Source organism: Cervus canadensis, chromosome 32 (assembly GCF_019320065.1).
Source record: "Cervus canadensis isolate Bull #8, Minnesota chromosome 32, ASM1932006v1, whole genome shotgun sequence".
Classification (NCBI taxonomy): Eukaryota; Metazoa; Chordata; class Mammalia; order Artiodactyla; family Cervidae; genus Cervus; species Cervus canadensis.
The window spans coordinates 30281649-30305218 of NC_057417.1; the positions used below are offsets into that span (position 1 = coordinate 30281649).

Below are 23570 nucleotides of genomic sequence, written 5' to 3' on the forward strand. Positions count from 1 at the left end.
GGGCCTCGGGCTCCATGTCAGTTACATCCGTCAGCAGCTCGACAGGCCCACATTTGACCCACCTGTCACACAAAGCTGACTCCTCAGATGTGACACGTCACTCTGTGACCTGATCTCCTGACTGTCAGGATGTCCATTCATGGGAATTGGCCACTCACATGAGGTTTACTCTGAGTTATTTACACTGTTTTCTGACATTTTGGTTCCACTATTAATCACTTGCAATAGCTAGAACAAATTGGAAGATTTTCCACATGTTCCCTATTCCTCCTTTAACTTCACAGAGGAATTTCAAATGGTTTCATGATCACACATAAAAATTGCAGAGAACCACTGCACTTACTTCTGCCCATTTCCAAAAGCTGTTCTAAAACTCAGAGGGTTTAAGTGGGTTTCAAGGGCATTTAGTGCTGAAGTAGTGACAGAAGGGATTGAGGAGGCACTTAATCTGCTCTTTCACCTGACTGACATTATTTTGATGATTCCCTTCTTCCCATCACAGTTTTGCAACAACACTTAGGTGGAGAAGAGATAGTGGTTTGCTTTATATTAATGATGTCACTCCAGCCTTAATAATTTCTCTCACTAACAGTTCAATCAGATTTTTTAACCCACTTCAGATCATAGTGATTCTGTGCACTGATGAGTGGGGTCAAAGTCTGTATTTATAACAAGCTCTCCCAGGTGCTCCTCATACATCCAAGCATGAGAACCACTTTCTAAAAAGAGAACTGGGATCCACGATGAAAAAGGGACTCCATCCAGAGCTCACAAGTACTAAATGTTGGAGGGGCAGTTGGAGCTGGGCCAGGAGTGTCCCAGTGCTATGGATTCTTTCCACTCAACCAGGTTGACGTCTGGGGCCATGGCAACTCACAGGGTCCTATGGTTTCTGAGGGCCTGATGAGAGAAGATGAAGAGGTCCGGATGGGTAGAGCCTCTGCCACTTGCTTTTGGCAAAGAAGCACCACAAGACACCCCTCCCTCTGCTCACCAAACCTCCAACAGCTCCTAGAGCCCACCGGACACACTCTGGGTTAGATATATATACCCTACATCTCCTCAAAGTCAGAGAAAAACAGTAGATAAGACAATTATTGAATACAATTCTATTGGAACATCTTATCTGAAAATTAAAAAACAAACAAACAAACTCCATACATGCAGAAAAAGTAAAAAGCTGACAGATATGATTTCCCATTATGTTAACCTATAACCCTCATCTCTTTTTCCAAAAAGACATGCTAAATCCAGAATTTAAATAAAGGATATTGGGTTTAAATTAAAAGAGAGTCATGTGGGAAAGGGTCATAAGATACATTTATGAGCACATATTAGAATGTTCTGGGATAATGCATTTTATGCAATTAATGGTAACCTAAGGAGAGAAAAACAGAAAAGGGGAGAAGAGTGAGATACTGGACAGAAAGTAATGCTAGGAGTCCCTGGGCCTCAAGGTCTGGAGAAGAGTGACGACCTGTGACTCTCCAGGCCTGATTCAGACTGCGGACCTGGATACCTGTGGCCTCTAGGATCTCTGGTAGAGTAAGCCTGCAAGCTTTACAACACATGACTTCATTCCAAGAAGCTCTGGACTGAGACTGCCCTCCACACCACCAGGCGGAGGGCAGGATTATTATAACAAGTGTGTCTGATGGAAGTTTTCAGAATACTCACCCCCACATTTTCCCATACTTTTTAAAACATTCTTCATCAAACTCACAAACACCCTACAAGGAAAAACAATATTACATTATTAATATACTGTATTGAATCCTGCCTCTAATTCACAAAACTATTTTTCACTGGCAGTTGGAGGGAAGTTCTTATTCACAAATGTCTTCAGGGAAAGGAGAGAAAATAGAGGAGATATTTGAAACTGACAATTTAAAATCACTCTTGAATTTTCTTTGAATATTATAGATATTAAACACTTACCTCTGTCAATGAATACTAATTTCTCCTTGTCTTCTGAAGGCTTTTTGCTTGTGCATGTGTTGTCTAAAATCTCTTAATCTCTAATCCACCGTGGACATGTGAGAAAACTGAAGCTGAGGGAAGTAACAGATTCCCACACACACTTTCATCGCCTAGTTTAGCAGCCTTTTCATTTACCTCATGAGCTCTTTCTAGAATTCTAGCAGAATAAGCAAGTTAAAGCACTAGTGACATCTTTTAATCTCGCAGATTTAAAGAAGTCTAAGGGGTGTGTGTTCAATGAGAAAGCGAGTGAGTGAGTGTATTAATGACAAAGTGGACATGCCTTCTAGTTTTCCAGCTCAACACAGAAAAAAATGGAGAGGTGCCACAACTATACAAGGAATAGTGCATTTTAAACACTTGGCTTGATAGTCATAACCAATTTAAAAAGTTACAGCTCCCTTGCTAAGACTAGCGAGAGGGAGACTCTCCGTCCCCCTTCTGATGTCTATGTCAGAAGCTTCCTCTGTCCCTTTTTATACTTTAGTAAATCTCTGCTACACAAAAGCTCTTGAGTGATCAAGCCCACTCCCTGGTCCCAAAGCTAAATCTTCAGAGATCACGAATCCGCATTGTTCACGTTAAGCTATCATCTTGGGGCTTGTCCAGGATCTTCAAGACAGGGTAAGAACACTCAAGAGCTCTAGCCTCTCTGCTCTCTCAGTATACATGTTTTCTGCTTTACTTTACTAACTGTCCGATGTGCTTGTGTGAATGAATGACATGCCCTGCACAAAGCAAGTGAAGAGCCCTGCTCTGCAGTTTCACAGTGCCTCGTAATGACTGAAGGCAGACCCAGAGCAAGGGGAGCCTTGTCGGGGGTTTATACCAACCTGTCAATGCCAAGAGACACCCAATGTCCCTGTGAGGTGAGTGGCCAGAAGAGGGCAAAGCGTGTGGACTGAACTTTCCTTTCCCAGTCACCTTTCCCTGGTCCCTTTGACCATTTCGTAATTGTGTGGAGGATTAGAACTACTAACCTAATCTGCTGGATCACAGACTTTCAATGGACTTGTGATTCATGCCGTTACTATTCATGCCGCACATTTGGGAGCAAGACAGAGCTCTAACTCCTGGAATGTCTCTCAGGCTAGAGGTCACTCTCTTGGCTGCCTGCCTCAGGGACCAGTGATCTGAAAGTGAGTCTTTGTCACGGCTGTGTGTCTGATCTATGTGGAGAGAAGCACTGCTGCTGACCATGAGGTTTTTGAGGACACAGAGTGGCAATTGCAGGGTATGGTCAGATTGGAAATGCAAAGGGCTTCTTCCTTTGTTAGCACTAACTTTTAGTGGACCATAAGAGGCTTTCGGGTGGCTTGTCTCAACTCCTTAGATATTCTTTCTGTGGAATCTGTGGAAATGAACTGGAAGGATTGGTCCTAGTAGCTTGAGGACAAAAATCACTTTTTCCTCGCTGGCCGACCCTTTTGCTATCACGTATACTGGCGTGGTGACACTCAGAAGGGGCATCTTGGTTGTTGTTTATCCCTTTATGACTCACCATTTCTACTGCAGTCAGGACTGTACTCGGGAATGTGCATAGGCACAGGGAAGACGGATGCTTCCCCTAGTAGTCCTAGCTTGGGAAACTACTCTGACAAATTAAACAAAGGCTGTGGTGGTCTGGGACTAGAAATCAATTTGGAATGCCATCAAATCTACCCCTTGTGCATCTCCACCCCATCTCGGTGGTAGAACCAGGAGGGACGAGTCAGGCGCCTGCATCGGTAAGGGACAGACTAAGTCCAACCAGGGAAGGAAAACTTCGGTGGAAAGTCTGTCTACACCCCCATCTAGAGCAGGGAGGGACACCTTCAGTGAAAAGAAGCCATGGCTGTGGATGCCGCTTTTTTCTCTCTTACAGATGGGAGCCAACAGTTCCAGAACCACTCTTTTAAAATGTATTTAAAAACAAACAAACAAAACAAAACAAAACTGGGACAAGTTTGATCCCCAGAGTTTAAAAAGACATGCCTGATCTTCTTCTGTGATACTGAATGGCCATGGTATCCTTTGGAAGACAGGGAACACTGGCCTGTTGAAGTGTCTCTTAATTACAATATTGTTTACAATTAGATCAGTTCTGCAGAAAACAAAGAAATGGATGGAAGTGCCATATATGTTGCTCTTTATCTCTCTGTGAGACATGCCAGACTTGTGTCCTAAGGGTACAGATTTGGGTGTGAAACCTTCAGCCCTCTCCTGTTCTCTTTGCCCCTGTATCTGGGCCTGCTAACTGAACAGGCTGAGAATCAGGGCACCCTTCCAAGAGGGCTTGACTCAGTCTCGGTAGACTATTTAGAGGATATGTCTTGGGACAGACGCTGACTCCTGACTTGAGAGCTCAAGTTTTGGGGGAAGCCATTACTTTTGGAGATTAATGGCTTGGAAGCAAGGGGAAAGAGGGATCACAAAATAGCCCTCCTCCTACTGGGAGCCAAGCAGTTCCCATAACAGAGCCACTTTGCCAGATGTATTCCTAAAGAACTCAAGAGAGCATATGCTAAGACTTTAAACTATGCTAAGTTGACTGACATAGAACAGGGAGAGAAGGAAACTCCTGGTAAACTCCTAATAAAGATTACAGGAGGCTCTCCGCATGTTTACTGACATTGATCCTGAAATTACAGAGGGAGAAATGATCTTAAAAGATAGATTTCTCACTCAGTTGGCTCCAGATATCTGCCATAAGTTATGAAAACTGGCATTTGGACCAAATCAGTCTTTAGAAAAACTGTTACAGCTGGCTCAAACAGTATATTATGATAGAGAATATGAGAAGGAAAATAAGAGGGAAAAAAGAACCAGGCAAAAGACTGAAGTCCCAACAATGGCTGTTAGACCTGCTCTGAAACAGCCTGAGAAAAATGCCCAGAGGGACCCAGGTGAAAAGGGATGGGCTTGTTATTACTGTGGAGAGGAGGGGCATCTCAAGTGGGATTGCCCTCAGGCATCTATGCTGCCCCAGGCTCCATGTCCAGTCTGCAAAGGACTACACTGGAGAAGAGACTGCCCTCTGAGGTGTAGGGCCCAGGGGTCAGACTCTCTGGACAATCAGGACCAAAGGTGCCTGGGGGTCACCACACAAGCTCCCATCCTAATTACACCTGAGGAACCCAGGGTATTAATAACTGTGGTGGGCCAACCAGTCGATTTTACTTTGGACCCTAGGGCAGCTTTCTCTTTGCTCACTGAAGCCCCTGGTCCGCTTCTGTCAGAACAAGCCAAATGCTATTATTTCAGTCATCCTTTAAGCTGCAACTGGGACTCTGAGCTGTTTTTCTCACGAGTTTCTAATCATGCCAGAGTTTCCCTCACCCCTTCTGGGGAGGGATATACTGAACAAAGTCCAGGCCTCTGTTTTCATGAATATGGAACCCGCTCTTTTAACTGAAAAAAAAAAAAAAAAATGTAAATCCTAAAGTGTGGACTGATGGAAAAACTGTGAGTCGAGCACAAAATATTGTTCCTGTCCTTATCAAGCTCAGTGACCCTCACCTATTTTCACATCAAAAGCAGTATCATGGAATCCTACTCAGCCATTAAAAAGAATTCATTTGAATCAGTTCTAATGAGATGGATGAAACTGGAGCCCATTATACAGAGTGAAGTAAGCCAGAAAGATAAACACCAATACAGTATACTAACGCATATATATGGAATTTAGAAAGATGGTAGCAATAACCCTATATGCAAAACAGAAAAAGAGACACAGATGTACAGAACAGAATTTTGGACTCTGTGGGAGAAGGTGAGGGTGGGATGTTTCGAGAGAACAGCATTGAAACATGTATATTATCTAGGGTGAAACAGATCACCAGTCCAGGTTGGATGCATGAGACAAGTGCTCGGCCTGGTGCACTGGAAGACCCAGAGGAATCGGGTGGAGAGGGAGGTGGGAGGGGGATCGGGATGGGAATACATGTAATCCATGGCTGATTCATGTCAATGTATGACAAAAACCACTACAATATTGTAAAGTAATTAGCCTCCAACTAATAAAAAGAAAAGAAAAAAAAAAAAAGCAGTATCCATTAAAACCCGAGGTTAAGAAAGGGTTAAAGCGTATCATTGAAAATTTAAAGGAACAACGGCTATTAATTCCCTACAATAGTCCACGCAACACTCCTATTTTGGGTGTGAAAAGGGTCAAATGATAAGTGGAGACTTGCTCTAGATATATGAATAATAACTGCCTAATTCTTATACTTTATTGCCTGAAATTCCTAAACAAGTCATATAATTTTCAGTGATTGATTTGAAGGATGATACTTTCTAACATTAAACCTATACTAAATCATCCTCTACCTATGATTTTAAAACAATTGAGAGGATTCTTAGGCATTACAGGCTATTGCCACATTTGGATTCCAGGTTGTGGGGGACTTGCCTGGCTTTTAATGAGGGCTCAAACTGCCCCCCCCCCAAAAAGGGACTCTCTCTATGACAAGCTGTTTTTGCACACAGATACTGTCATAGATCCTAAAGCCTTAGAATTAACTAACTATGTGACTCAGCTTTCAGCTTTTCAACAGACATTAAGAGAACTCTGGGAGGTGACCCCAGACTCAGACTCCACAATTGGTCTAATTGCTGGGTCTGCAGAGCACTCCCCCTCCTCATCAATTGAAGGCTTCTCGTGGTGGGTTTCTCTGCTTCAAGGAAAGGACTTTCTTCAACTCTGCATATACCTTCATGAACAACAATCGTATGTGATGCCTCTTCTTGATCTGATGACATCTAACAATCCTAAGATGGACTGGTGTAACTATGGACATAATGTAACTTTTAGTTTTGATTATGTTTTAACTTGGTTTAATGACCAGTTTGCCTTACATCTATAACTATGTAACTGGATTTGTTTCTAACCGGCTAAAACCTCTTAAGTTACAAATGGTTGTTCAAGCTCCTATGAATGCCACAGGCTCCTCAAACTATTACCTGGGGCCCCTGGATCAGACACCCTCAACATGAGGGTTAGGAGAATATGTTGCCGCAACAATTTAGGGACTACACCCCACAACAGCAGGAAGTAGTTATGGGATGAAAATGATGCCCCTTTCCCTTGGCAACATAATTCTCCTAAAAGAAAAGGGGGGAATGAGAGAGTCAATTCCTAGGCAGATAAAAATTACGGATTCCCCAAGGAGAAGAAAGGGGTCTGGGGCTCTCAAGGAGAAAAGGACAAATATTTTTTCCTATACTGATTTGTCTTAGTCAATATAACAATGTATCTTGCTTGAGGACGTTTCTCCTTAGCAAGAACCTTCTGACTAATCTTGTTATCTTGAAACTTGTAAATTGTGGGAGTGGATCTGGTAAGACCTTTACAAACTTGAGACATTCTTTTGATTTATTGTAATACCCAATTAAAAATGTGTATAGCTCCCTTGCTAAGACTAGTGAGGGGGACACTCTCCATCCCCCTTCTGATGTCTGTCTCAGAAACTTTCTCTGTCCTTTTTATACTTTAATAAAACTCTGCTACGCACACATACACACAGGAAAAAAAAAAAAAAAAAACCTGGCCTGAGTTTTTACTTCTATAATTAAAAAAAAAAAAGCCTGTCCCTAAGTTTCTATCATGATATTTAATGCTTTAATAAGTAAATGAAGGTCTCAGAAATGTGGGTTGGGGTGCATCTACTAAGGAGTTCATCTGGGAAAGGTGAAGAGGAAATTACTACTTCTCCAGATGGGAAAAAGTTCAGGAAGTTCTGAAGCAGTAATGAGACAGTGAAGACCTCAGTTGGGAGGATAAGGATCTGAGAAACAAGCCTCATGTCTGCAGGACAGGAAATCTGAGCCGGACAGCAGCCTGCACACGGGGCTCTGCCCCTGCTCATCGGAACGCAGCTCACGACCTTCAGTTCAGGGGCAGGGCCCTGGGGGAGGCACCAGAGCTGAATGAATATCAGAATTCACAGTCCATCTGCCACCTGGTACATTCCTTTCAGTTAAATTAAACGTCTAATAATTATGTCAAATCATATCCTTTCTAGTGATTTTTGTATATGTGATTCTGCCTTATTTTTAGAAACTCTACGACTTATTTAGTGGTTAAGTATCTGAAGCAATTAGACAACCACCATCTTGTCTCAGTTACACTCATTCCCTGCTCAAACTCATCCGTGAGGTGCCTGCTTTGAAGGCACAGAAGAAAAGCAGAAAGCTTTTGTTCAGTTTTTCATATCCCAAAAGATGTCATGTGTAGCAAGAGGTAGAGCAGAAAATGGAAAAAAAGAAAAAAAAAATGCAGGCATTAGCAGTTCTTGAGAGAATCCAAATATGTACAAATTACCTGATACATTAGAACCGAAGCATCCAAGCAATTCAGGAGAAAGGAGAAAAAAGGGTACCCAGAGCTTATGCAACCAACAGGATACAACTGACTGTACGCTACGCTGCTTGAGACCCACGACCAGGCATCCCTTCATGCTTTTTCCTGACAATTAGTAGGACTGTGCCTTGCTGGGAATTGCACCTGGAGGAGAGAAGATCCTCTTCACAAAGCTTACAAGATGGAACTTCAAGTCTTGTGCTGACTCAGCCAGAGAGTTCAGCTGTCTGAGGAGGCAAACCTGAGGCTCCTGACGGCTGACAATAGAGGCCTTGGGTAAAGAGGGCAAGTGTGGATGGGGTCTATGATGCCATTTCTGGGAAGTAAGAAAACTCTCATCTGCCTCCTGAGGAGGAGAACTTTTACTATGCAATCAGCTGGGATTTGCAATCATAAGAAGCGATAAAGGGACATCAAACAACACACACCTTTCGGTAGGACAGAATGTTTCCAAAATAAGGCAGAGGTCTTGGCCCAGGAACCCCCAGCTTCTTAAACAGTCCATGTGAATAAGTTCCATATCTATAAATTGAAAAGAGAAAATCCAGATCAGGGATTGTGGAATAAGTGTGGAGTTGGCCAGTCACAGACTCGGAACTGGAACTGTCAACCTAGAGACGTAACATGTAGGTGATAAATAATAACAGCAATTCCAAAAGCAATAATTACTTTCATTCATCATCTTATTTCCCTCTTCCACAGCGAGACAATATCACTTTCACCATCAAGTGAAATCTTGAAGGTCCCAATCCTAAAGTGGATGCTTGATAAATGCTTAAATTTGAGGGCTCCTGAGAGGTTTAGGCTGTAATTCCTCCAAAAAATTCATTCATATGTATTCAGCAAGTTAACTCTTCCATGATTTAGAGATTCTCATTCTAGATACAAAGGGGAAACTTTTTTTCTGTATCAAACATGAGATTTTGGTTAACTGCATCTGCCTAATGACAAGAGTTACTAGAGTCTACCTTGGCATTGTTCTTATCCTTTTCCTTTCCTCTGTATTGTTTTGTTGTTTAGTCACTCAGTCATGTCCGATTCTTTGTGACTCTATGGACTGCAACATGCCAGGCTTCCCTGTCCTTCCCTATCTCCTGGAGTTTGCTTAAACTCATGTTCATTGAGTCAGTGATACTATCCAACCATCTCATCCTCTGTCTCCCTCTTCTCCTCCTGCCCTCAATCATTCCCAACATCAGGGTCTTTTCCAATGAGTAAGCTCTTCCCATCAAGTGGCCAATGCATCAGAGCTCCCTCCCTGCTGCTGCTGCTGCTGCTAAATTGCTTCAGTCGTGTCTGACTCTGTGCGACCCCATAGACAGCAGCCCACCAGACTCCCCCGTCCCTGCGAATCTCCAGGCAAGAACACTGGAGTGGGTTCTCTCTCCATGATCTGACCTCATTTTAAGATCTGATTCTTCTTAACTCTGTCTTCACAAGCAGGCCTTAAAACAAGCACAGTGTTCTTGTCTGTATAATGAAAACTGTGTTCAAGCCTTCCATTGCCATCATAGAAATTGAGTACCTTTCAGTTACACCCATGACTCTGTCACCAGGCAATTTGGTTGACTTGAACTATAAAAAAGGGTGATTGACCCTTTTGTTCTCTGAAACTGTATAAATGAATCAATGACTAAAGGATCCATCTCCAGACCATTCCCCAATTCATGGCATTTCGTCCTCCAATCACCTGCTAAGCCCAGGGCCTGAAATACATTCGTTTTTCTAAAGATGCTCAGTCACAAAGCAGCTATACTCCTGCTTTGCACTTCAACTATCTTAAAAACCAATCGAGGCTGGTGCTCCCGATGGCAGGCCTCCATACAGGTTATCCTTCATGTATTATGTGTGCAAGCCCACAACTCCAGGATATGGATCATTGCAAGCCTGCTCACTCTGGTGTTCCTGAGAGATGACAGAGTTCAGGAAAAGAGAGGCTGAAGGAAGAGGCTGCCGTCAATGGTTTAAACATGAACTTGCTAGGCCTCCAAGACTAACTCTGTAGAGGCAAATTAATAAGGTATAGCTGAAAAGCACGCTATGTATAAATGGTTCAAAATGCCCTGCAGGCACATTCAGCTAAGAGATATGGAGGCTCCTAGTCTTCAGTTACCTTCCCGTGTAGAGCAAAAGACTGTGTGTGACCAAAAACAAGTGACCATAAAAAACTCCAGAATATTGGACTAAGCTCCTGTCTCTCTTTCTTTGGAAGGTAGCCTTTAAGGTAGCACAGGTTCAAATCTCTGTATAAATCTAGCAATCTTACAGTATGTGATAAGAGAAACCCAAAAAGTTTCAGGAAAATACCTATGTTGGAAGTGCACACAAAGGTACCTTGGCCAAGCCCAGTTGGCTATCTCTCTCTTTCCTCCAGAACAAGTGGTGGAGGTGTGGGCACCAATCACCACAAAAGGGATGGCCTGGGCTATTCAAACCCCAGTTGCTCCCTCTGTCTTCACAAACAGGGCAAGTCAATTTCTGTTTCTGAACCTTCAGTGTGCTACATGAGCTCAACAGTGATGCCAAGCAATTGAGTGAACATGTTGGCAATACAGGTCCCACAGAAAGATCTGGTCTAGTGTCTAAATTCACTTGGTTCCACCAAGGCAGCAGATGGACTGAGTGAATTATTTGGCTTCTTTCTAGCTTTTCACTTTTTGGTGCAGTAATGCTATTTTGGGTAAAAAGCAAGGGGCTAAAGATAAAGCCAACATTTTTATAGTCTTTACATTGTGTCAGCATAACGAGAGCATTGCCTGCAGCAGCTGATTCCTGGCTGCACCAGTACCTTCTCAGGCTACAGGGATGTTTGCCTGGTGGGGACACTGGCTAGTACCAGCCCCACTGTCAGACGGACCACACACAGTGTGACTGAGATTGTGTCTTGTCCCCAGGCTTCCAGCAAATGAGATGCCAACCCTGTTGACCTCCTGTGGGACCAGGTCTGAGGAGTAACTCTGGGGGGTCTGCTCTGAGGAGAGAGGAATATTCTCCCTTCCATCCCGATCTCTTTCTGGATGCCTCTCATATCATCACTGTCTCCCAGGCATGTATACTCACCTGCCCTGAAGATTAAAATAGCCTCCCTCCTGGACATGTATATTTAAAAAGATATATCACAGGAATATTTTACTATAATAGATTCATATTCCAGGCATTATTCTTGAGGGTGAATTTATTTACATACTTTTCTAGGTACTGGACAACAGTCCTCTTTTATCCTTCAGGGAAAAAACATATTCTGGAAATCTCATATCAATTTTTAAAATCTAGTACTAAATAGAATGAAATTAAACTGTACCAATTAATTTTATAATATCAGACAGAAAATATGTTGCTGCAATACCTTAAATTCCTAATACTTCTTTCAAGTAATTAAAATGAGGTTAATATTACCCACGTACATGTCATCATGATTTCCTACACTTAATAAAAATGAAATTGACACAAACCTAAATGTGATTTGTAGGGGTATCTCTCTAATCACTCTTTGGAAGTAACTCCTCTCCCAACCTAGTCCATGATAACAGAATCTCAACATTGAATGGAATTTTTCTGCTAGATGGTTTTGATTCAACCTTCTGTGCCACACTTATACAGGGGAAATAAAATCCAAATTGGACTCTGGGGCTTGTGCCTCTTGTAGGCTTAGTAGATTTTGTATCACAGGGGAAAGAAAATATGTACATTGATTCTAACCCTTCCAGAGATTGAAAGAAAAGGTGAAAGAAATGAATATAATTTCAAGATTTTTACCAAGTCTCCTCAGATCTTAGGATTTCTCATTTGGAAACTAGACAATCTCTGCAGAGTACAGAGTGCGGGAATTGAGTCTTAGGAAGGGATGCCCTGAGGAGGGACACAGAAAGGGGGGACAGCTGAGTGTGAAAAAAGAGTTGCTCAGTCTCGGGCCGCCCAGCAAAGTCTGGATGTACCCGGTGCCTTGTGTAAGTGACACCTGGAAGGAGGGTCCAGAGCAGTAACTCCTGAGTGACAAAGGGGCCAGTCCTTCCTCATGTCTCTTGCAGCAGGTACAGAATCCAGAAGTCAGAGAGAATGAAACAAAAACCCACGTTGATTCTTGCCCCCGGGATTCCCAGCCTGGAATTCCCCAGTGGGAATCAGTGAGGACTATGCTGCACGTGGGTCAGTTGTTTTTAATTTGCCTTTGATGAACTCTAGTTGACTAATCTAGGTCCATGCAAACCGGTAGTCAATCAGAGGGTCATTTACTGGAACAAATAATGTCACAAACCCTCCTAACTATACTAACAGCAACTCAGGAGTAAAGTTAACTCCTTCAACAGATGTGGGTAAGATCAATAATAACCCATTTTGTGCTCATAGCACCTGATGCTTCAGCAACTTCCCCTCTATTTCCTTTGAACTTTAAAAAACTAAGGGAACCCCCTTTCCTGATTAGCACCCCAAGACTCAGGTTACAGAGGAGATGAGCCTAACAGTTACTCACACATAGAGAAGCACCAGGCTGGTAGCCAGGAGAACCCAGGTTTCCACGGAAAAGCTTGGGATCAGCTCCATGGCCACTTTCTTGGCGATTCCCTCCTCTGAGTTTCCTCTCAGCTGTGTGTGCTGCTCTCTGCCTGCCTCTGAGTGTGGAGCTTCTGTTCACATTAGGCAGAGATTCAGTCTGGTTGGGAGATTTATGTGCTGAGAAAGGAGGTGGAGCTGGAGCTGCAACCAATAGAAGGGCCACCTGGGCTCCACCTGCAGTAGCCCCCTCTGCCTTGGTAGTTGGCCGAACATCATACACATTACAATTTGACCTCCCTTGAGTTCATATTCTGTAGGAAATCAATAAACAACTCAGTCAATGTTAGAAGTAAGCCCAAAGGTTACAGAAACTCAAATAAAGCCACTGGCTTTAATTCTCCTCTAGACTGCCCCATCTCTGTGGTTGCCTGCAGTCCAAAATGTTTGAAATCCTTCAAACAAGATGGTGGTGGTGGTTTAGTTGCTAAGTCGTGTCCCACTCTTTGTGACCGCATGGACAGCAGCCCGACAGGCTCCTCTGTCCATGGGATTTCCCAGGCAAGAATACTGGAGTCAGGTGCCATCTCTTTCTAGGGGGTCAAACAAGATGGCTGTACTGATTGCTATTGTTACTCATATGATTTTTTTTTTCTGCCTAGGAATGCCCCTGTGTCCCATGTAGGCTCTTAATTATGCTTCCAAATAAAGCTCAGACAGAACATCTGTGTTAGAGATTTCCCAAACCAACCTCCTTCAGCAGATATAACAATTTCCTCCTCTGGGGAACTGTCCCCTGCACACAATTCTACTATCTCCCACACCACAGTCAGTTTCCCAGTCTAGTCCCTTCAGTGGATCAAGAGCTTGGGCACATGCTGGATACTAGCCACAGTCACATACCAGGTACCTAGCAGAGCCTTTCTGTAGAGTGGGCATCCAGAAAGGTAGATGGATTGAGTTGGTAGAGGTAAAACCACTGGGCACCTGTGTGCCCTCTCCCTGTGGCTCTTTGGTGACCATGCCATCTTCCTGAATTGTTGACACACCAAGAGGCCCTGACTGGGCCTTGGTCACTGTCTCTGTATTTTCAGAAGAATCCACCAGGATCCTGTTGACAAGAGGGCCCCAGAAGGAGAGGCAGGACATGGAGGAGAGGGTGATGGCTGCACCAATGGTATCAATTCAGGCTCACTCCTGTCCCACCCTCAGAGTATCCTTCAAGTCAGACTCTAGCTCAAAGAATCATCTCCTCTCTCTGGAAAGGTTGCAATCCAAGATCAAAGGGTGTAAAGAGAGAGAAAAAAGCAGCCCAATGGCCAAGAGGACCCCAACATCCTTAGCCACCAGTGATGTGGTACGTACAGCAACAGGACTTCAAAAAGACCACATGAGGGCACGTTATCTCTGGGGTATGTGGGGTGTTGGTGGGTCAGAACAGATGGGTTCCCACTTGTGGACATGTAGGGCATTTGGGGGCTTCCCAGGTGGCACTAGTGGTAAAAGAAAAGAATCCCACTTGCTAACACAGGAGACCTAAGATACACAGGTTAGATCCCTGGGGTGGGAAGATCCCCTGGAGGAGGAAATGGCAACCAACTCCAGTATTCTTGCCAGAGAATCCCATGGCAGAGCCTGGAGGGCTACAGTCCACAGGGTCACAAAGAGTTGGACACTACTGTAGCAACTTAGCATGCACAGACAGGGAATTTTTATTGGGTAACAAGGAGCTGATACAGAGGAGGCCTAGAGTAGCAGTTGGTATCACCTGCTGGTGGGCCTCCCCTTGTACACTTAAGTCGCTTCAGTCATATCTGAGTCTCTGACCCACAGGCTGTAGCCCGCCAAGCTCCTCTGTCCATGGGATTCTCCAGGCAAGGATACTGGAATGGATTGCCATGCCCTCTTCCAGGGGATCTTCCCAACCTAGGGATTGAATCAGTGTCTCTTATGTCTCCTGCAATGGCAGATGAGTTCTTTACCACTAGGGCCACCTGAGAAGCCCAGGCCTCCCTCTACCCCTGCTGAATTCCTGAAGGGAGCAGTATGAGGGCTGAGCATTGAGAATTTACTCTGGCTCATTATCAGTACTTTGAACCATGTCCTGCATCTGCCAGGCCTGAATAACCATGGATTACATGAAAAACAAAACCTAGTAGGTTATTAAAACTTAATAGAAACACAAGACATGTAAGCTGTGTTTGTGCACTTCCTTTTCCCTTTATCCTTTCTCACTTTCACTCCTTCTGCAGAAAGTGATACTCATCTCTTGGTAACTCTTTCCCTCACTCTGGCCTGAGAGTTCCCAGGGCTGTTCCATACTGGCCCAAGTGAGTGGAAGTCTCTTTAGTAAAATGCAGCAAGTCCGAACTATATCTCCTACACTTTTTTATTTCCTTGGGAGCTTCTCATGGAGCATGAAATTTCTAGCATCAGTTTGTCATCTTTGGGCTCAGATTTCTTCCAGGAGGCCCCTGTGAAAATGCACATTCCAATGAGAATTGTATTGTCTGAACACATTTATAGGTCCATTGCTTCAGTCCAAGTGAGTTAATTCAGGTGATGGTATTGTGCTGGATTGTGGACTAGAAGCCATACAGTCCCCTCCCTTGGGAGGGGCCTCCCGGTGGAGGAAGTTGTACACACAACCAAGCTCAGTATGGAGCATACCTCTGGAATCCTTGAGGAAATGAAGCCCTAGAGAGAGGCAGCAAAGGAGAGAAATGGATGGAAGCTTGAGTACCGACAAAGGACAGACCTGGGAAGCTGGAAGATGATCCTCAGGGAAAGTCAGAAAGTCTGAGGAATTTTGATACATTTCTGCCCCTTTTGGTGCCTTTTCTGGATCCCTTTTGGGGTTCCCTGAAGGCCCGACTATAAACAATCCGCCTGTAATGCAGGAGACCCAGGTTTGATCCCTGGGTCAGGATGATCCCCTGGCGGGGGGAATGTCTACCCACTCCAGTATTCCTGCCTGGAGAATCCCATGGACAGAGGTTGATGGCCTATGGTGTTGCAAAGAGTGGGACATGTTTCAGTGACTAAGCACACACAAACACTGGGTAGCATTAAGGAGGGTCATGCTATAACCCCCCACATACACATAGAGAAACAGGTTTAGTTACTACAAGTGGCTTCCCAACAACTATTGATCAAAATACGTTATAAATAGTATGAAGAAAGATGGCAAGTCTTCTGCTCTGAAATACCAGTATTCAAAGTTTGCTGTTTCATGATGAGGGTCACTGTGTGAAATAGTGAGACCCAAGGCTGAAGCAGCACATTGGTTACAATTCTGGCTTCTATCTCCATGTATACCCCTGGCCAGGGGCTCCCCCATGGGTCTAAAGAACCCAGGACTTCATCTTACCTCGCAGGAACAAGAACAGGTTGTGTCATGAGGACCCACCTGTCTATATTCCCCACTGAAAGGAACACAAAATACATCCCCCATGAAGAGATTATGGTACATCTGATAACTACTGACAACTTAATTCACTCAGCTAAACCCACAGCCTTTCTTATTCTTCTTGGAAACAAAATCCTTGTGGAAACTATATACTTTCACCTTCCTCCAAAACATATGCCAATATGATGGTTTTCTCACTAAGCCTTACACGTCATCACCTTCCCAATTCACCTCAGGGCCTGGTCCAGCTGGTTGGAATCTATCCCAGTGGCAACAGTCTAGTCATGTCCTGGGGAAAATGTGTAGCCAGAGCCATGTCCTAGCAAAGGCAAACGGCCTTGCTCTACAAGGGAAATAACAGAAGACATGATCTTTGTTCCCTTTGTTCCACAGCAGACACACCTGAGTTGAAAAGTCTCACATATGAAGACTGTGAATGAAGGCATGTGCCTTAAGAGCACCCCACACCTCACATCTCTCCTCTGGTCATTTGTGTACTGATGGCCTCAGTGAAAGCTCTATTCCAAGTGTTTCATGTACAGATATGACTAAGATCCAGATATTACTCAGGTGGAAGAAAGAGAGAAACAGACAATTATAGTACTGCCAAGGTAAACTAATTATACATGTTTTAGGAACACAGTGTCCTCATCAACTATTCACGGCTTATCTTTTCAGACCTTAGCAATCAGTCAGAGATGGAAATCAAAGAACATGCATGGAATTGGGCATTAGGCTCAGATACCAGGAGAGGTGAGCACGGTGTCAGGGACTCAGTGATGCAAGAGGCCCCGTCAGTCTGCTATTCCTGTCCTTTTAGAGGTGACTCCTCTTCTGGGAAGCCTGTCTTGACTTACATTGGCTGAGAGAATTGCTCACAGTATGGGGAGGCCATGTTGCTCTGGATTGATTTATGCGTTAGATTCCAATTTCACAGATCACAGGTCTGTAACCAGAGCTCTGCCCCAACACAGAGACAAGGTGAGGGCCCTTAGTAAGCCAGTCAGTAGGGACTGGGGCGAGGTACGGGGATGTTCTTTCTGACCCACACACATCCCACCATGAAGAAACACACACATATGCCCTTAAGCAGATGCACTTCCATGGACTTCATAGCAAAAGGATGAGAAGGACCTCATGGCTGCTCACTTTCTACTCCATTCCTGAGTTTATCTTTCTTGACAAATGAATCACTAACATATCTACTGCACAGTACACCTTAGAAATTTCTTTCAGGAATAGGAAAGTGAAGTTGCTCTGTTGTGTCTGACTCTTTGAGACCCCATGGACTGTAACCTGCCAGGCTCCTCCATTCATGGGATTTCCCAGGCAAGAACACTGCAGTGGGTTGCCATGCCCTTCTCCAGGGGTTCTTCCCAACACAGGGACCAAGCCCAGGTCCCCTGCACTGCAGGCACACTCTTTATGGTATGAGCCACCAGAGAAGCCAAGAAAGTTCTTCCACGTCTCTCTTAGCTGGTTTCCCTATGAACTCTGTGAGATATGCAGTGCTGGCATTTTTGATTCCCACTTTACAGATGTAAAGACTTCCCTGGTGGCTCAGACGGTAAAGCGTCTGCCTACAATGCGGGAGACCTGGGTTCAATCCCTGGCTGGGGAAGATCCTCTGGAGAAAGAAATGGCAACTTTTCCAGTACTCTTGCCTGGAAAATCCTATGGGAGGAGCCTGGTAGGCTACAGTCCATGGGGTCGCAAAAGAGTCGGACACGACTGAGCGACTTCACTTTCTTTCACTTTCACTTACAGATGTAAAAACAGAAGCTTAAAAAATAAACAAATGGGACCTAATGAAACTTAAAAGCTTTTGCACAACAAAGGAAACTATAAGCAAGGTGAAAAGACAGCCCTCAGATTGGGAGAAAATAATAGCAAATGAAGCAACAGATGAAGGATTAATCTCAAAAATATACAAGCTCAAAAGTCTGTTCTGTACTTCTGTGTCTCTTTTTCTGTTTTGCATATAGGGTTATCGTTACCATCTTTCTAAATTCCATATATATGTGTTAGTATGCTGTAATGTTCTTTATCTTTCTGGCTTACTTCACTCTGTATAATGGACTCCAGTTTCATCCATCTCATTGGAACTGATTCAAATGAATTCTTTTTAATGGCTGAGTAATATTCCATGGTGTATATGTACCACAGCTTCCTTATCAATTCGTCTGCTGATGGGCATCTAGGTTGCTTCCATGTCCTGGCTATTATAAACAGTGCTGTGATGAACATTGGGGTGAACGTGTCTCTTTCAGATCTGGTTTCCTCAGTGTGTATGCCCAGAAGTGGGACTGCTTCCAGGTGGGATGCATGAGACAATTGCTGGGGCCTGGTGCACTGGGAAGACCCAGAGGAATAGGGTGGAGAGGGAGGTGGGAGGGGGGACCGGGATGGGGAATACGTGTAACTCTATGGCTGATTCATGTCAATGTATGACAAAACCCACTGAAATGTTGTGAAGTAATTAGCCTCCAACTAATAAATAAATAAATAAAAGTAAAAAAAAAAAATTATATATATACACAAGCAACTCCTGCAGCTCAATTCCAGAAAAATAAATGACCCAATCAAAAAATGGGCCAAAGAACTAAACACACATTTCTCCAAAGAAGACATACAGATGGCTAACAAACACTTGAAAAGATGCTCAACATCACTCATCATCAGAGAAATGCAAATCAAAACCACAATGAGGTACCATTACACGCCAGTCAGGATGGCTGCTATCCAAAAGTCTACAAGCAATAAATGCTGGAGAGGGTGTGGAGAAAAGGGAACCCTCTTACACTGTTGGTGGGAATGCAAACTAGTACAGCCGCTATGGAAAACAGTGTGGAGATTTCTTAAAAAACTGGAAATAGAACTGCCATATGACCCAGCAATCCCACTTCTGGGCATACACACTGAGGAAACCAGATCTGAAAGAGACACGTGCACCCCAATGTTCATCGCAGCACTGTTTATAATAGCCAGGACATGGAAGCAACCTAGATGCCCATCAGCAGATGAATGGATAAGGAAGCTGTGGTACATATACACCATGGAATATTACTCAGCCGTTAAAAAGAATTCATTTGAATCAGTTCTAATGAGATGGATGAAACTGGAGCCCATTATACAGAGTGAAGAAAGCCAGAAAGATAAAGAACATTACAGCATACTAACACATATACTTGATGTTGTACAGAAGTGGTAATGATAACCCTTACGCAAGCATAGGGACACAGCATGTATCTGAACAGTATTTTGGACTCTCGTGGGAGATAGGAAGGGTGCTGGGAATGTTTCGGTAGAACAGCATGATAAACATGTATTTCTGCTGTATAGTGAAAACAGATTCACCAGACCCAGGTTGGATGTCGATGAGACTAACGTGCTCGGGCCTGGTGCACTGGGAAGACCCAGAGGGATCGGGTGGAGAGGGAGGTGGGAGGGGGGATCTGGATGGGGAATACATATAACTCCATGGCTGATTCATGTCAATGTATGACAAAACCCACTACAGTATTGTAAAGTGACTGGCCTCCAACTAATGAAAATAAATGAAAAAAATAAATAAATTAAAAAAAAACAAAACCAAAAAACAGAAGCTTAGTGTGGGGAAAAATCTTGCCCAAACATGAATGCAGGGCATGGAGCTAGATCTCGTAATACTACATTTTTCCAGTATCATACTGGCTGGATTCCAAGAGGCTTCCTGAAATAACCTGGCTGTTTGTGTCAACCTCTTCTGGGATAAATATCTCCTTCCACACCATCCATCACGCTTCTACTCTTGTTGTAAGTGCTAAGGCTGTTTGTGGCCACAAAAAGAGAGCATGTGACTAAACTTTATGTATTTATGAACTCATAGTGTCAGCAGATAACATGAAAGTGAAGTCCGACTCTTTGTGACCCCGTGGACTGTAGCCCACCAGGCTCCTCCGTCCATGGGATTCTCCAGGCAAGAATACTGGAGTGGGGTGCCATTTCCTTCTCCAGGGGATCTTCCCAACCAGGGGATCGAACCCAGATCTCCCGCATTGCAGGCAGATGCCGGCAGATGCTTTAACCTCTGAGCCACCAGGGAAGCCCAACAGCAGATAAAGGATGCTGCAAATAGTTCTGACATGTCACAGTCAGAATCACTTGGGTTTACAAGAAAGTGGGAAATAAAAGATGAATGAAGCCAAGGAGTGAAAGAGGAACCAGAGGAGGGGGGCAAGTTTCAGAAGACCATGAGGAAGGGAATTAATGACACAGGAGGTGGAAAATGAGGGAATTGATGAGCATCACAGATTAGCTGCAAAAGAGGTGCAAAATGTTGGCCATCTCTCCTAATCAGGGCCGTAAACTCCCTGAGGAGGGTCTGGCCTTGCCTAGTCTCTACTCTGCCACCAGACAGAGCCTGGTAAAACATGAGTCATGCATCACTCCTCTGTTACTCAAATCTCTCCAACACTTCCATCATCCACAGAATTAAACCCAAACGCTGTGGGGAGCAATTCAAGACCCATGTTGGACGTTTAGGTCACTTTCATATCTTGGTTATTGTAAACAGTGCTGCAATGAGCATAGGGATACACACACACACGCGCACGCGCACACACACACACACACACATAAACACATATATATTCAAAGTAGCCCTTTCTTGAGATAAATGACCAGAGGTGGAACTTCTGGATTTTATGGTAGCTCTCTTTCAGCTTTTTGAGGAATCTCCATGCTGTCTTCTACTGTAGCTGCACCAAGTTACATTCCCAGCAACAGTGCAGGAGAATTCCGTCTTCTCCACATCATTGCCCACATTTGTTTCTTGTCTTCTTGATAATTTGTCATTTGGATGGTTGTGAGGTGGTATCTCATTAAGGGTTTGACTTGCATTTCCTGATGATGAGTGATGCTGAGGACATTTTCATGTGCTTGTTGCCATCTGTATGTCATTTTAAAAATGTCTAGTTAGGTTTTCAGCCCACTTTTTAATCACATGTCTGTTTTTTAAATATTGACCTGGGGTATTATACTAAGTGAAATAAGTCAAACAGAAAAAAAAATTATGGTATAATTTCATTTATTTGTTGTTGTTCAGTCACTCAGTCATGTCTGATGCTTTGCAAACCTATAGACTGCAGCACGCCCCTGTCCTTCACCATCTCCCAGAGCTTGTCAAACTCATGTCCATGGAGTTAGTGATGCCATCCAACCATCTCGTCCTCTGTCATCCCCTTCTCCTCCTGTCTTCAGTATTTCCCAGCATCAGGGTCTTTTCTAATGAGTTGGCTCAGTGAATCAGATGGCCAAAGTATTGGAGCTTCAGCTTCAGCATCAGTCCTTCTAATGAATATTCACAAACCAAATAGGTAAAGAGAATTAAGAGGTACAAACTTCCAGATAGAAAATACATAAATCACTGGGATGTAATGTTCACATAGGGAATATAGTCAACAGTACAGTCACAAATGTATATGGTGACGCTTGCTGGTCTTACTGAGGTAATAAAATTGTAATGTATTACAATATGGAATCACTATATTGTATACCTGAAACTAATATAACATTTATCGAAGTTTGTACCTCTTAGTTCCTTTCACCTATTTTGTTTGTCCCTCAATCCTCCTCCCCTGTGGCAACCACCTTCATTTTCTGTAAGCCTGAAACTAACATAACATTGTATATTAATAGATAGGGAAACAATGTCAACAGTGACAGACTTTATTTTCTTGGACTCCAAATCACTACAGATGATGACTGCAGACATGAAATTAAAAGATGATTGCTCCTTGGAAGAAGAGCTATGACAACCCTAGACAATGTATTAAAAAACAGAGACATTGGAGGGCAGTCATAGGATGGTGGAGGAATAGGAAGGGGAGACCACTTTCTCCCCCACAAGGAAAATCAAAAAATTTACAGAAACAAATGACAACGAAAACACAACAACTCAAAACCTATGGGATGCAACAAAAGCAGTACTAAGCGGGAAGTTTATAGCAATACAATCCTACCTCAAGAAACAAGAAAAACATCAAATAGACAACCTAACTTTACACCTAAAGCAACTGGAAAAAGAAGAAGAAAAAAAAAGGCCAAAATTAGTAGAAGGAAAGAAATCATAAATATCCAAGCAGAAATAAATGAAAAAGAAGTGAAAGAAACAATAGTAAATATTAATAAAACTAAAGGCTGGTTCTTTGAGAACATAAACAAAATTGACAAACCCTTAGCCAGACTCATCAAGAAAAAAAGAGGGGGTGGTCCTAAGATGGCAGAGGAAAAGGACGGGGAGACCACTTTCTCCCCCACAAATTCATCAAAAGAACATTTGAACACTGAGCAAATTCCACAAAACAACTTCTGAATGCTGGCAGGTGACATCAGGCACCCGGAAAGGCAGCCCATTGTCTTCAAAAGGAAATAGGACAAAAGATAACAGATAAAAAGAGAGACAAAAGAGGTAGGGACGGAGATCTGTCCTGGGAAGGGAGTCTTTTTTTTTTTTTTTTGGAAGGGAGTCTTAAAAGAGGAGAAGTTTCCAAACACCAGGAAACACTCTCACCAGCGGGTCTGTGGGGAATTTTGGAATCTCAGAGGGCAATATAACCAGGAGGATAAATAAATAAATAAATAAATAAACCCCACAGATTAGGTGCCTAATAGCAACTCCCAGTGCTCGCATCTGCCACCAGCAAGTGGGAGGTTGAACAGGGAGGCGTGGGCTGCATTGCTTAGGGTAAAGACTGGGCCTGAATGCCCTGAGGGCAATCTGAGGGAACTAACATGAGATAGCAACCCAAACTGTGGGATAGCCAGAGAAAGAGAAAAAAAGAAAAAAGAGAGAGAGAGAGAACTATCCCACGAAAAGCCCTAACTTAGGCACTGCCAGGCCCACTCACAGAACAAAGGACTGAGCCAATACCAGAGGAGAGCTAGCCGGCTGTGGACTGGCCCGTCCCATGCCAGAGACAGGGAGGCAGGCGGGGTGCAGCCAGAGCCAGAAAGGGGCAATCTTGGCCCCAGAGAGGCATCCTGTACCAAACTGCGAGCAGGCTTCCAGTTGCTAACCAAGACTTCTTGGGATTCTGGACGGTCGACATCCACCGGGAGGGTCACAGCCTGAGATCAGCTCCCCAGAAGAGACACACGGCACACCTGAGACAGGTGCACCCGCAGCCACCCAGGAAACCAAATGGCTGGGACCAGGGAGGTGATAAGACACACTCCCCACCTGGGGAGACTGCGCTCACCAAGCACCTGGTCGCCTGAGCTGCTTGGACCTGGGAAGGGCACAAAACGAAGGCCCAACAGAGTCTGCGCCTTTTTGAGTACCCAAGAACCTAAACCTGAGTGGCTTAG

At 43.9% G+C, this 23570-nt stretch overlaps 1 protein-coding gene and 1 non-coding gene across 3 annotated transcripts in view; one reads left to right on the forward strand and one right to left on the reverse strand.

The window, feature by feature from the left end:
- The window catches only part of LOC122432818 (cytochrome P450 3A24), a 43535-nt gene extending 27619 nt beyond the window's left edge, over positions 1 to 15916 (reverse strand). The window contains exons 1-3 of one of the 2 annotated variants that reach the window (XM_043455037.1): positions 15913 to 15916; positions 8749 to 8842; positions 1678 to 1730 (exon numbers count right to left, since the gene is read on the reverse strand). In XM_043455037.1, coding sequence (XP_043310972.1) covers positions 1678 to 1685 — 8 coding nt within the window. In that variant the 5' untranslated portion in view covers positions 1686 to 1730; positions 8749 to 8842; positions 15913 to 15916. Of the gene's footprint in view, positions 1 to 1677; positions 1731 to 8748; positions 8843 to 12791; positions 12984 to 15912 lie in introns of those variants that run through there. The other variant, XM_043455036.1, reaches the window with a different exon arrangement.
- Positions 15917 to 17769: 1853 nt separating this feature from the next.
- TRNAC-ACA lies at positions 17770 to 17841 on the forward strand. Its single transcript has one exon. It is a non-coding gene; the product is annotated as a tRNA-Cys (tRNA).
- The last annotated feature ends 5729 nt before the right edge of the window (positions 17842 to 23570 follow it).